Source organism: Volvox carteri (assembly GCF_000143455.1).
Source record: "Volvox carteri f. nagariensis unplaced genomic scaffold VOLCAscaffold_17, whole genome shotgun sequence".
NCBI classification, from domain to species: Eukaryota; Viridiplantae; Chlorophyta; class Chlorophyceae; order Chlamydomonadales; family Volvocaceae; genus Volvox; species Volvox carteri.
In genome coordinates, this window is record NW_003307560.1 from 1,914,724 (window position 1) to 1,926,689 (window position 11,966).

The 11,966-nt window shown below is 56.0% G+C and overlaps 2 protein-coding genes across 2 annotated transcripts; both read right to left on the reverse strand.

The window, feature by feature from the left end:
- Positions 1-927: 927 nt before the first annotated feature.
- On the reverse strand, positions 928-4,105 carry VOLCADRAFT_104626 (uncharacterized protein; the record flags this gene model as incomplete). Its single annotated transcript, XM_002950189.1, has 8 exons — positions 4,046-4,105; positions 3,779-3,943; positions 3,614-3,687; positions 3,188-3,305; positions 2,629-2,768; positions 2,115-2,239; positions 1,050-1,099; positions 928-984 (listed from the first exon to the last, which is right to left on the reverse strand). The coding sequence occupies exons 1-8, from the start codon at positions 4,079-4,081 to the stop codon at positions 928-930; spliced, it is 765 nt and encodes a 254-aa protein (XP_002950235.1). The 5' UTR covers positions 4,082-4,105.
- Positions 4,106-7,616: 3,511 nt separating this feature from the next.
- VOLCADRAFT_90652 (uncharacterized protein) lies at positions 7,617-8,528 on the reverse strand (the record flags this gene model as incomplete). The annotated part of the gene is made up of 3 exons (XM_002950190.1): positions 7,617-7,733; positions 8,067-8,333; positions 8,406-8,528. 3 exons carry the CDS (start codon positions 8,526-8,528, stop codon positions 7,617-7,619), a joined length of 507 nt encoding a protein of 168 aa, XP_002950236.1.
- Positions 8,529-11,966: the final 3,438 nt, after the last annotated feature.

Consider the following 11,966-nt stretch of genomic DNA (forward strand, 5'->3'; position numbering starts at 1 on the left):
AGCGCACATCGTTGCGCAGCAATACTGCGTTTTTTCATTCCGTGCGTACGTTTGCGGTTGTTACATATGTTGTTGCTCCATGGCCTGTCATGCATGTGGTGGTGGGGTATTTTGCCCGTGGTTGTGGTTTCGGTGGCGATGGTGGGGTCGCTGTGCTTGGAGCTCACGCTGCAAAGACGGGACGGACAGGTTTGATAAATCGGACATGCGAAGGGATGGCTTAATATATGCTCAGGAAAGAAAAAAATGCGGGAAGACGTTTTCCTGGTTTGATGGTTTGATGCGGAGTCTGCAGTATCGGAGAGGAGAGGTTCGGGGATATGGACACATGCCCTTATTAGCCCGCTATCTCCGGGCCTTATTACGGGGTGCGCGTTCTACCGCTCTCCACCCAAAGGGTTTATTGTCACCGGCAGGTGCTCCCTCAGGCAGCCCATCCGCCCCTTTCTGGCGACCTGTAGACGGCGCAGTAGCACCTGGGAGCTTCGACCGTTTCCCTAGGCAGTCGTCTTTCAAGCACAAGTTGGAATAAGAGTCTGGCTTTTGATGATATGCGCTGTCAAAAGAAGTAGATGGTTGCGTTACACGTGTCCATGTCTTGATTGGAGGGAAAGGACAAATGCAGTAATAGCTACATACATGGAACCGAAAGATTTTGCCTCTGGGGAAGGGGGAGGATTGATGTGTCATGCTGCATGCGCAGGAGGGCACAGGCGGAGAGGTGGTAGGCGGCGGCAGCGTTTTGGTGTGCGGTTGCGCTTTCCGTATGGCTATTACCACGGCAGGTTGCAAAGCTTGTGCTTGTGTTTGAAACTTGTGAATATGCAAGGATCTGTGAAACGGGGAAGGGTGCCGAGTGTTTGTCTAGTTTTTGTCGCAATCTTAAGGGAGGCAGCCTTTTGCAGCAGTACGTATGCGGCCTTAATCTCAGGCTGCACGGGCTTCGGTGCTGTTTGTTACGTTGCGCTTTGACAATGCTGCCCGCTGCGGACGCGGGGCCGAGCACGCCGGGCTACGTTGGCAACTGTTAGCAACTATTATCAGCGCACCCGCTCGGTGGATACCACTGCCATGAAAAGGATCCGACCGATCATGAATCCTGACGAATGGGAAAGGACGCGGCGTGATGGGGCTGTATCGCCTTTTGCTGCAATTCAGGCTGAGCTCTGCCACATTGGCGTGATGCGTGCGAGAGAATGAGAAGAATGTTAGGGCGGAGAACCTGCTTGGGTCCTGCACAGCTTGTCGTTAAAAGGGTCGCCGCACTCCGATTTCACGTATCCATTGGTTTACTGGTGCGTTGAAAAGCACACCCTCAGACTACGAAGGCAGGCGGGGAAGGACGGGGAAGGAGCGATGTCTTTATCTTCTGCCTTTAAGTCCCGTTGGCTGCGGGGTTGGTACAGACTTACATCCTTGGGCACCTGTAACATGGAAAGACCTTGATGGATAGGATTATAGCCCATTAGAGCTCTGGTGTATTACTTTCCCACGACCAGGCAAGCTTTGTTCCTGAGGACTTGCAGCCTGCAGTTTCAACACCATTACATACAACTTGCGGAAAACTGCATGGTAAATTGTGATGCAACGTAAAAGCAAAATACTTGAAGAACACGCCATACCAGCCGACGCGCACATGCAGGACGAATCCACCGGCGTTTCAGACACAGCAATGAAAGTACCCGTTCATGTGACCGCTCGTTTGCAATCCATGTCACTGCCACAGATGCGAATGCTTCGTTAGCAGCAAACTGTTTAAGTAACCAAGGTAAGTCGTCACTTGTGACCGCTACAGCTGTTGGCCTGCCATCCGCCCAAAATGAAGTTTAAGCTTCTGCAACCTTCCGATAGACGCCTCGGCCTTCCAACGCACAAAACTGCATGTCAAACCCACATCTGCTAGTTACCGGAGAGTTATTATGGGTTTCCCTGTTCATTTGCATGCATGCCTCATCCCCATGAAATCATGGCCTCGCAACCATAAGCCTTCTGCGCGCATGCATGGCCGTGTAACACGCCCACGGACCGGCGAATCTCGGACCCCCCTTCCCCGCCGCCCTCCTACATCGCTCAGTTGAGGGACTTGAGCATGTTGTATAGCAGCGTGGCCTCACGCGGCGCAGAGACCTTGCCGGTGAGAATGTCGCCCGGGCTAACGTGCTGGCCGTAGCAGTTCGCGATATCCTCCAGGTCAGGCTCCACACTGGTGCCTTGCATAGAGACATCCAACATCACGCCCCTGGTCACCAAAAACGAGGGCGGGGGCCCCGGACGGCCGTCTTAGGGGATGAAAAGCAAAAGGATAGAAAAGGATGCTCCTGGGCGTGCGTGCTGGTAACGGTTGCGTCCCGAGCTGGCCACTGCTTTTACCAAAAGGCACATGACCGGGTTTGCATAACGGTAGGTAACGGATTAGATGCATACCCGAACACGCATCACGACTAGCAAAGCCTCGGCTCATGGGGTTCACCCGAGAAAACCTTGCGCCCCATGGAAGAGGTGTAAGGTTGGTTAAAAACGAAATAAATACGGGGCAGTGCCCTACGGCGCCCGTGGCTGCCGCATGGGTGCGGGAACAACTGCCAAGCCCATTCTTTCGCAGCTCAGGTCCGACACGCCATAACCCACTTGGAGAGTGTGAAGCAGCGCGTCTTGGCGCCGCTAGCCGAGTCCGTCTGGCCCGTCTGCGTGTTCAGTGCCGCTGACTTGTCCACCTTATCACCAAGGTTCAGCCCAAAGTCCAGACCGATCTTCATCGCACGTTTATCCTGCCCGAAAAATTGGTAAATTCGCAAGCGAACTGTTGTCATGAAGGCCCAGCATCCAGCTGGATGCCGACATGTAACACGTCCTTGTTGCAAGGCCCGCAGCATTGAACACAGCAGAACAACATTCATGGCAAGCGTATCTGGAGAGGCGCAGCTTTGCGCAGGCTCGCCTTCCCATGGCGGCTAAGCCGGGTTGCCCTCTGAAGGGTTGCTGCTGAACGGTGTTCTCCTTGGCCTTCTCCACCTGCCCGTGCTACGCAAGCCGTTCCCAATCCGTCCCTGACGCAAGCCTTGCCTCAAGCCTCCTACATCCCAATCGCGTAACTTGGTGCTTGCATGACAACGGAACTTGGAGCAGTGAGGCATGGCCTTGTCGGGTATATCGTTGCTGTACACGCGAACGGCACACCTGCACCTACCTTGAGGAAAGCTTGGATATCCGCATCCGTTGCCAGACTGATGACTGTGTGCTGCTCGCTGTAACCCATGACAGCGCCCACACTGAAGCCGTCCACCTTGATGGGCAGCGGAGCCGACCTGGCCATCGCAGATGGTGAGGAAGGGACGCCGGTTTGCTTGAAAAGCAGGGCAAGGCGCGATAGTTGGATGGAGCGGATATCCAAGCCCTCTCACGGGAAGCAACGACCCAGACCCAAAAGCCTGGCACAGGTACCTGGAAAGCATCTTTCAGAGAGTCCGTACTGCATAATGGAGCTAAGAGCTGTAGGTATGTCCTCATGCAACCCAGATTGCAGGATGCGGGGTGGAGCCTTGCCAGTCATTATGACCTGGCCTTGGAACGTGAACTGCGCTCCTGTGTGCACCCCCTGGCTCCTTATCCTTACCAGCCTGTCGGGCTGTTCGGCAAACGCGCCACCAACAGACCGTAGCCCTGAGTCACTGAAACACCAAAGCCGACCTGTTCATGGAGAAACGCGGCGTGACTCCAGTTCCGCAGCTGCGGCTCGCTCAACCAACGGGGTGTGTATGCGGTGGTAAATCAAGCACACCTTGTTGGTCAACATAGTGAGTAGCCCCTTGGCATTTGTGATTGCATCATGTGGCAGCTTGCCCTGTGTCTCCATGTTCTTGAGCGTATCCACAGCATCCAGGATGGATATGAGGAGGGGATTCTTCTTTGCATCCAGCGCGTTAACCCGTTGCTTGTTGCCATACTACAAGTAACAATAGTGAATAATTACAAATTAGCCATGACCTGCACCCTTGTTTACTTCAAATGAGCTTACGGAACGAGGCAAGTCAGACCAAACAATCACCTGCTGATTGATCTCGTCTTCTAAATGAAGCGACATGATGGTAAAGTATAAGGCGGCCGCTAAAGAGAGAGCGCAGCAAACTCCGTCTGAGAGTCACGAGGACTGCAACTGACTAGGGCGGCCTTCCAGTACACGTGTTTTGAATCACCGATGCAACTTTACACATGCAGTCGTGCCTTTTAGAAGCCAGGACGTCCAATGCCAGGATGACAACCACTGTACGGGTGCACGGCAATGGGGCAACCGTCTGTTATCGATCCTGCACATTTAGCTCTATGGGACAACCCAATGCAGACTTCAGGTCAGTGCTTTTCATGATGCCATACATGCAGACATCATGTGTCCTGGTCAACTGCACGTACCACGCATATCGCTTTGGAAGGCCAACGTTTGTGTCCGGGCATACTTGGCCACGAAGAAGCTTGATATCATCGTGGACGTTGTTACAGATATTGAAAAGCGTAAAAAGCTGGGTATTGTCGACGTGCGACCCCGACCCACTCATGCCAATCGAACAATAACTTGATAGGGTCGCATATTAAATCGTGTTTCCAACAAATCGTTGTCAAAATGATACACGGAGCTCCCCCATGCACCCACACTGTGAGCAGTATCCTATTGGTCAATATCGTGTTCATTCTGCCGACAGGAGTCATCTTAACCCGGAATTTGACCCAGCGCGTCACAGGAGAAGGCAAACGCGTCTGTGCTCATGTGACTGCCTTAGTCTGCCATACAGCAGCAGCACAAAGAACCCCTCCCCTTTCCACACTCACACGCGTAATATGCTAAAATCGCTGTCCGCCTCCTCCAAAGCCTCAAATCGCAAACAATATCCCTACCCCTCCCACTCTCCTCGGGTTTCCCTCACCAATTGCAAGTGACGTCCCCCCCTCCTCCTGAACCTCTGTCCGTCAAACAATCATCACCAGAAGCCCTGAGATACTACGAACTGGAACGGTTTGGCTACACGGCCGCCTTCATGGACGGTCTGCTAGTCGCTATCTCCGTCAGAGCATCTCCTGACAGCGTTTCATTGCCAGTATAGTGTTCACGGCATGTACCACCACACCCAGTTTTTTCAGATGTTTGCAATGCTTCTTAGGCGCAATCCCCGCCGGGGGCGGAGCACGCTGGGACGCAAAGCCCTTTCAAGCCCTTTCAAGCAAGGGCGGCGCTCACTGGTTCGTGGCCGCCTGCATGCCCGCGTCTCCAATGAACACCTGGTAGCATCTCTATTTAAGAAAACACCTTTCTGTGCGCCGACGATAAATATGTTACCGATACATCAAGCCAAGCCACTTCAACGAATGAATGAGGTTACAGGCCTTTCGTCTTACCGGTATGTACGTTTTCGTTCGCCTCAGCCAGCAGCTGCACTGTGTGAGATGCAAACTGCTCAGCGGTGACATTGCCTGCTGTGCCTCAGCTCAGTACAACCCTACCTCAAGCCGTCCTGCAGACCGTCCAGTCCGATCGATCTCTAATGCATGTAAATCAATCCGTCCTAACCATATATGCCCTCCACCCAATATACCAAGCTTTGCTCATGCGGTGGCTATGTTTATGTTTGGTTCTGCATGACTCGCACATTAGGGGTACGACATACACGGATACATGCCACCACTCGGAGTCCTTGATGTCGTATCTACGTTCGCGCGCTATTATCATACCATCCTACACCGATATAATAATCTCACTGATATCCCATCTCAGTAAGAAGCTCCATTAACTTCTCGCTCGCGTTGAATCATTCAGTCATTACGTGCCAGGACATCATTCATCATCATAAGCCCCAACCAGTCACAAAACAAGACCCTAAGAACTGAAACGTCTGCTAGCTGCCTTCGACTCTTCCTTCGTTCCAGCACTCCAAACCCCCCTAACGCCACGGATACCGGGGAAGCGGGGGGGGGGTGCGGAAGCACCTTCCTGGAGCAGGGCCGGGGCTTTCCTTGCAGTGCACACCACATTGCAGCGCACGTGCGAGGCCCAACTACTATTAAACTGGCACATACACGGCCCCACACGGTCATGGTTCCCAATCCTAGCACCACCCACCACCACACCACCACCACCACCACCACCACCATCACCACCACCCCCACCACCAGGAATGACCGAATGCGAAATCTGTTATCCGCATCTTTATCTCTTTCCGACACTCCGGCAACAACATACCAGCAAGTGTGCGGCGCGACATGACATATCCATCCACCACAGACCGAGCCCCGCAGCGGCGCCCGGAACGGCCCCCCCCCGGGGGTGCAGCTGCGCGGTACACTAACAAGCATACACGACCTGACCTCGCACGGGCAGCCGCAGGCCCGCACAGTGCTGTATAGCTCCCCTGCATGCGACATAGACAGACCGTTGGTCCGCTCCGGATATCCCCATAACGAGGTTCATCGTCATGGCCCACCTACGCCCTGGGCGGGCCTGCAGCAGTTGAAAAGGCCCCGGAGGACCTTCCTCAAGTGTTCTCTAGAAAAAAAGGCCCTTACACAAGGCCCTGCGAGCAAATATGGCCTATATAGCTATACGGCAACCGACCGGCCGGTTCAGGGGTAGTCCAAAGGGCCTTTAGGTTGCGGGGCCCATGCGTATTATTCGACGCGGTTTTTGTTCTAACAGCAGCAGCAGCCTGCTCGGAGCGGCAAGCGCGCTGCACACAGCCCTCCCCTGGCCGCACACCGTGACGCTGCCGGGCCAACTAACGCCCCTAGGAAATAACATTAAAATCTGTAATCCTGGTTTGGTTTGGTTTCATTTACGCACAGCGCTGCCACAACATAGCAAAAATCACCACACGGCCATACCCCAAAGAAACCCGAAAGCAGCCGGACTGTTGGAAAGTGACCGACACTCATATACCAGTGTGAATGGTGACAGCAGTAATAGGACCCGAGGAGGGGGGGCCTCCGTGGCGCTTTGCTGTGTTTAACACGGGCACTGCGGCCGGAAGAATCACTCCGGGTCCCTAGCATAAACAGTACTTTAGAACATATAGGCGCATAAGTAATCCCAGGGATACGCCTCCGCCGCGCACGTCCACAGCCGCAGAGAGGGCTTACAAACATGCACGCACTGCTCCAGACACAGCAATTATGCTAAGGCGCGGCATAGTGCCCTGAACCTGCAACGTTCCAGGATCGATCCCGACAAAGAGCGGGATAATAATCTCTCGACCGCGAGAGGGTGGAATTGCACTCCCAGGCCGGTGGATGATGGGGATAGAACCGATTATAGTGACACCACCGCCAGCCGACCAGGACTGGAGTTGACGCCGCCATTGAACCGGCTGATTCCAATTGATGCTGGTGGTGGGTACTGAATCCGAACAAGTCACAGCCTTCAGTCGCCATGGGTGAGAAGGAGGATGAGGGTGCCCCTAGACATCACGGGGAAGGTAGTGACTGCCAGACTAGCTAGCGGCCACGGAGCGAAGCTATACCCCGCTAGCTCACAAAATCATACACGCAGCACGCGCTGGACGGACACAGACGTCACCGCAGAGGGCGGTGCAGTGCACGGCCTGTCGGCGGCTCGCGGCTCCCACCCCCGGCCCCTGTCAGCTCCTGTTGTAGGTGCCGTTCGACAGCCGCTCGTGCATCTTGTCCAGCGTTTCCCTAAGCATCTGTGCAAACTCCACCTGCATCTCCTCCATCTTGTGCTGGTGCTGCAGGATCTGTGTGTGTCGACCAGGGAGGGGCAGAAAGAGGAGAAACGGGAGTTTCCGCGTGCATGGCGGATTGTTCCCTTTATATGCGGCCACCTTGGGTTTGGCTGGTTCACGCGTGGCAAGGCATATCAAAGCTGATGCAGGGGCGGAATTCACTTCCATTACGAGTGGAATGGCAAAAGGGGATTTCTTCGCCGGGTGTCGGCGCGGCGCCCTTCCACAACACATGCACTCAGGGGATTTCCTTGGGGCGGACCTTTAAGGGTGAACCAGGTGGGTGGAAGCTGTGCTAACCCCCTGCCTCTCAGGCGCAAACCCAAGGTCCTGCGCGATACCCACCTCGAGGTCGCTGGCCCGCTTTTGCTGTTCCTTCTCCATCTGCAACTTGGCAATTTCCGAGTCCCGCTCCTCAATTGTCTTTTTAAACTGACGGTTCTCCGTCTCCAAATCGGCTACCTTTTTAAGCAGCTGCTCCTGCATGCCCTTATACTGGCGCATCATGTCCGCTGTGATGTCCAGCGTGTCCTCCTTTTGCTGCTCTAATGCTTGCGTAAATGCTTCCATGCGCTCACGCCACATTCGTTCACTGCGCCTTGCCTCCAGTGCCTGACGCAAAAAAATGTATACGCAATGCCCCGTCAAACATCTTCCGGCCGCAACTTAGAATGATCACCCCACCTCATGGCTTCGCAGCTCCAAGAGGTGCTGCAAAGAAAGAATTTCGGTTTCTGCCCGAGCAAGGTTTTCCTTGTCCGCCATTTTTGCAGCCTTAGCAAGGTCATTCTTTTTCTTGGGAGGCATATTTTTAACAAGTAAGGAGCGAAGTTACTTGTGGGTTTTCTTTTTCGGTTGCGAGTCGTGGGTACTAGAGAAATCAGCTGTTCATACGAGTTACAAGTTAGCGACAAGCAAATGTCCTCGCCCAAGGCAAAAGTGCATATCTTACACCGATCATAAGGAGCTTGGTCCCCTGGCACTTGTGTTTCGCTGGACATGTCGTACATCGTGCGTCGTAATGGAGCAACCGTCGACTCAAGCATAGGCAGCCGACGCAGCTGACGCCTCGCGTAGAGGATAAAAGGCTATTTCCAAGTTACACCTAGACTTTATTGACTTTCAGGTTAACATAATGGGAGTGATACCCGATGACGACGGATGATTAATATGCTTTCATCACTATTACATGGTGACGTCTGTGTGCCGTTGCATATCAGATCTTAGGGTACCGGCTGTCCTAACCGTTCCCGATGGCGAGCCGACGCACAATCGGAACGCTATTCTTCCGCGCAGCGCACGGATGCATCCAGGAAGGGCAGACAGCTTCACTTGGAACCGCACGCATTCTATGCTTCGGAAGTATAAATGGCGATGGTGCACCCTGTACCAATAGCGCGTGCATCGCCAATTGGTACGTCTGCTTGAAAAAGAATGCCATTCACAGCCGCTCAGTCTTCAGCCCTTCCTATTCTCTCCCCCAATCCCATGAACCCATACTTAACGCAGCATCCCTTCCGACGAAACAACGGCCAACGGCGCCAGCGTCAGCAGCGGCAGAGCTGTGGGAAATCCCCCCACGCCGCTGCTCCTCGGGACGCGAGCTCTCCAGGTAGGGCGGTCTGTGCCGCTGGGAGGCCCAAACCCCGCCACGGCCACGTCCTACGCCGCACCCTCTCACCCATCACCCGGCCGCGTGCCATTTCTCCCCTCACACACACCCCCACGCCCTGCCCTACCATGTCAGCATTTAAATTTTTGAATTTTGAAATTGATTACTCACAATCCCCTTCATCGAGCTCCCTCCGTCCTTCATATGCGCCCACGTCGGCCCCCTGCACCCCCGTGCCCCCGGCAGCCCCATCACACAAGGACATGCTACGGCAAACCCCACCCGGCCGCGGCGGGGGCGGCGGCAGCAGCAGCTGCGCTTCCCTGGAGCGCCGCCATGAGCAGCTTGGCACCGGCACCGCCGACGGCGGCGGCGGCGGCGGCGACGGCCGTTGGCAAGGACGTTGGTGAGGGCGGCGGCGGAGCTGCCGCCGCCTCGACCGGTATAGTGCGCGGCGACTTGGGCGACAACAATAACGGCAGCAACGATGCCCTGACTGCACCAACACCAACAGCAACAGCAATACCAGCAGCAACAGCAGCGGCCCCTGTCGTTGCGGCGGCGGCGGCGTCTCCGTCAGTAGATCCCGCGCTTCTGTCCCTGCGTGCCCAGTTGTCCGACTCTCTGGCTGTGTGCCTGGGTATGCAGCAGCTGGATGCCCTGCTGCAGAGCCAAGAGAACAGGGAGGCTGTGGACGAAGTGTGAGGAGGAGGTGGTGGAGGTGGTCGGGGGGGGGGGAGGGCCTTGAAGACGGGGGGCCAGGGTGGATCATGATGCATGATGATGATGCATGACGCTGCACGGAGGTGCGGAACCTCTTCTAACTTCTAACTGCCACAACGGACACGTCCCAAAGCAACCAGCACCAAGTGCCTGAGGAGTCCACAGCCGCAACAGAGGCGCAACAGCCGGCTTCTTGGAGGAGGGGGATTGTTGGATTGGGGAGGGACAGGAGGGTTGGGTGACGGGTGTATGCCGTACGGCACGGTTCGTGCGGTATTGTTGGGCGGGGCTGGAGGGTAAAACCGGAGGAGTCCATACCCGGCTCTTTGCGCTGGGGCCCTTCCTCCACACGCAAAAAACCCCTCACATCAAATTACATGTTGCCGTTCCCAGTCTCTCTGTCGGCCTCCCTGCTCATTCATCGTGTGTGTGTTTTCCCCCGCCGGTTTCATCTGACCCCCAAAACCCCCTGGATACACGTCGTGTCTGGCAGTTAATTCCTTGTTTCCTTGCATATGTCTCCCCCCCCCCGGGCCTGGCCGCCCTGCAGTAGCAAGTCAGTGCGGCTTGCAGGCCGCCACCGCGTCGGACTCTTTTCTAGGGTTTGCCTCATGAAGGTGCAATTTTCCCCCCTCCTTTCCCCCCTCCTTCCCCCCCTCCTTTCCCCCCTCCTTTCCCCCCTCCTTCCCCCCCTCCTTCCCCCCCTCCTTTCCCCCTCTTTTTAATCCCCCCTGTCCCCGTACACCACCCTACATATACCCCCAACCCACACACACAGGTTGCTGCTTTCCGCTCTGGAAGTGGCCTACCGTCTGTGCGCCTCCGTCTCCGCAGCCTTACCCCCCGCGCCAACATCTGCACTGGCGGCAGCCGCCGCCGCCGCAGCCGCCGCCAGCCCATCCAGATCCAAATCCAAATCTAGTGCCGAGGCGGCCTCTGACGTGCTGACGCGGCTAAGCGAGCTGCTGATTCAGCGGCTGAGTGAGCCGGGGGCCCTGTCCGCTGAGGGGGCGGTGAGGGCGCTGCGCACGCTGGCGGTGCTGAGATTCAACCCCGCGGGGGATTATGCCGGGCTGCAGGTAACGCGGGGTAGAGCCGTGGATATGTGTGTGTGGATGTGGATGTGGATGTGTATTAGGTTGGGGGTTAGGGGGTTTTGGTGCGCCGGAGGGGGTGGGTTACATTTTTTCCCCTTTCCCGCCTTCCCCCTCCTCAATTTTCCAACTCCTCGACTCAAACCTCACCCCGATACCCGCAATACCCCCGAGTCCCGCAATACCCGCAATACCCCCCACCTCAACCCCGACACACAGACTATGGCCGCCTTCTATCGCGAGGCAGTTCTGCCCCAGCTGGATCCCGCCCGCCCCGACATCCCCCCGGACCTGGTGGCGAGGACACCCCAGCTGCTGGCGGACCTGTTCTTCGCCTTTGCAAAGCTCTTTGATGTGGCGGCGAGGTACGACATGGAGGGGAGGGGGAGGGGGGAGAGAACGACCGGGGGGGGGGTGCGGTGAGGAGGCGATGTTCGAGGGGGGGCCTGGAGAAGTGCCGTGCCCGTGTGTATGTATGTATGTATGTATGTATGTATGTATGTATGTATGTATGTATGTATGTATGTATGACTTTGATTACACTGTGGGCCGCGAGAGCCGGGGGCCGAAGCCGAAACACAGCGCAAGGGGCGGGTGCATACGGCTGGTTAGTCTCATGCACTCCGCCCCCGGGTCAGGCCGCACGGGAAACGACGGCCGGCACGCAACAGCGCTTGTTTGGCGCTCCAACTAGACGGGATCTATGCCCGTTGGTCTCCTAACATAAACGAAGTCGCAACTGGGGGGCTCTTCCTGCCGACCGAACGAACCGAGCATCTCAGAGAGCTCGCAACCAGGACCTGGGCGACCGGGAGC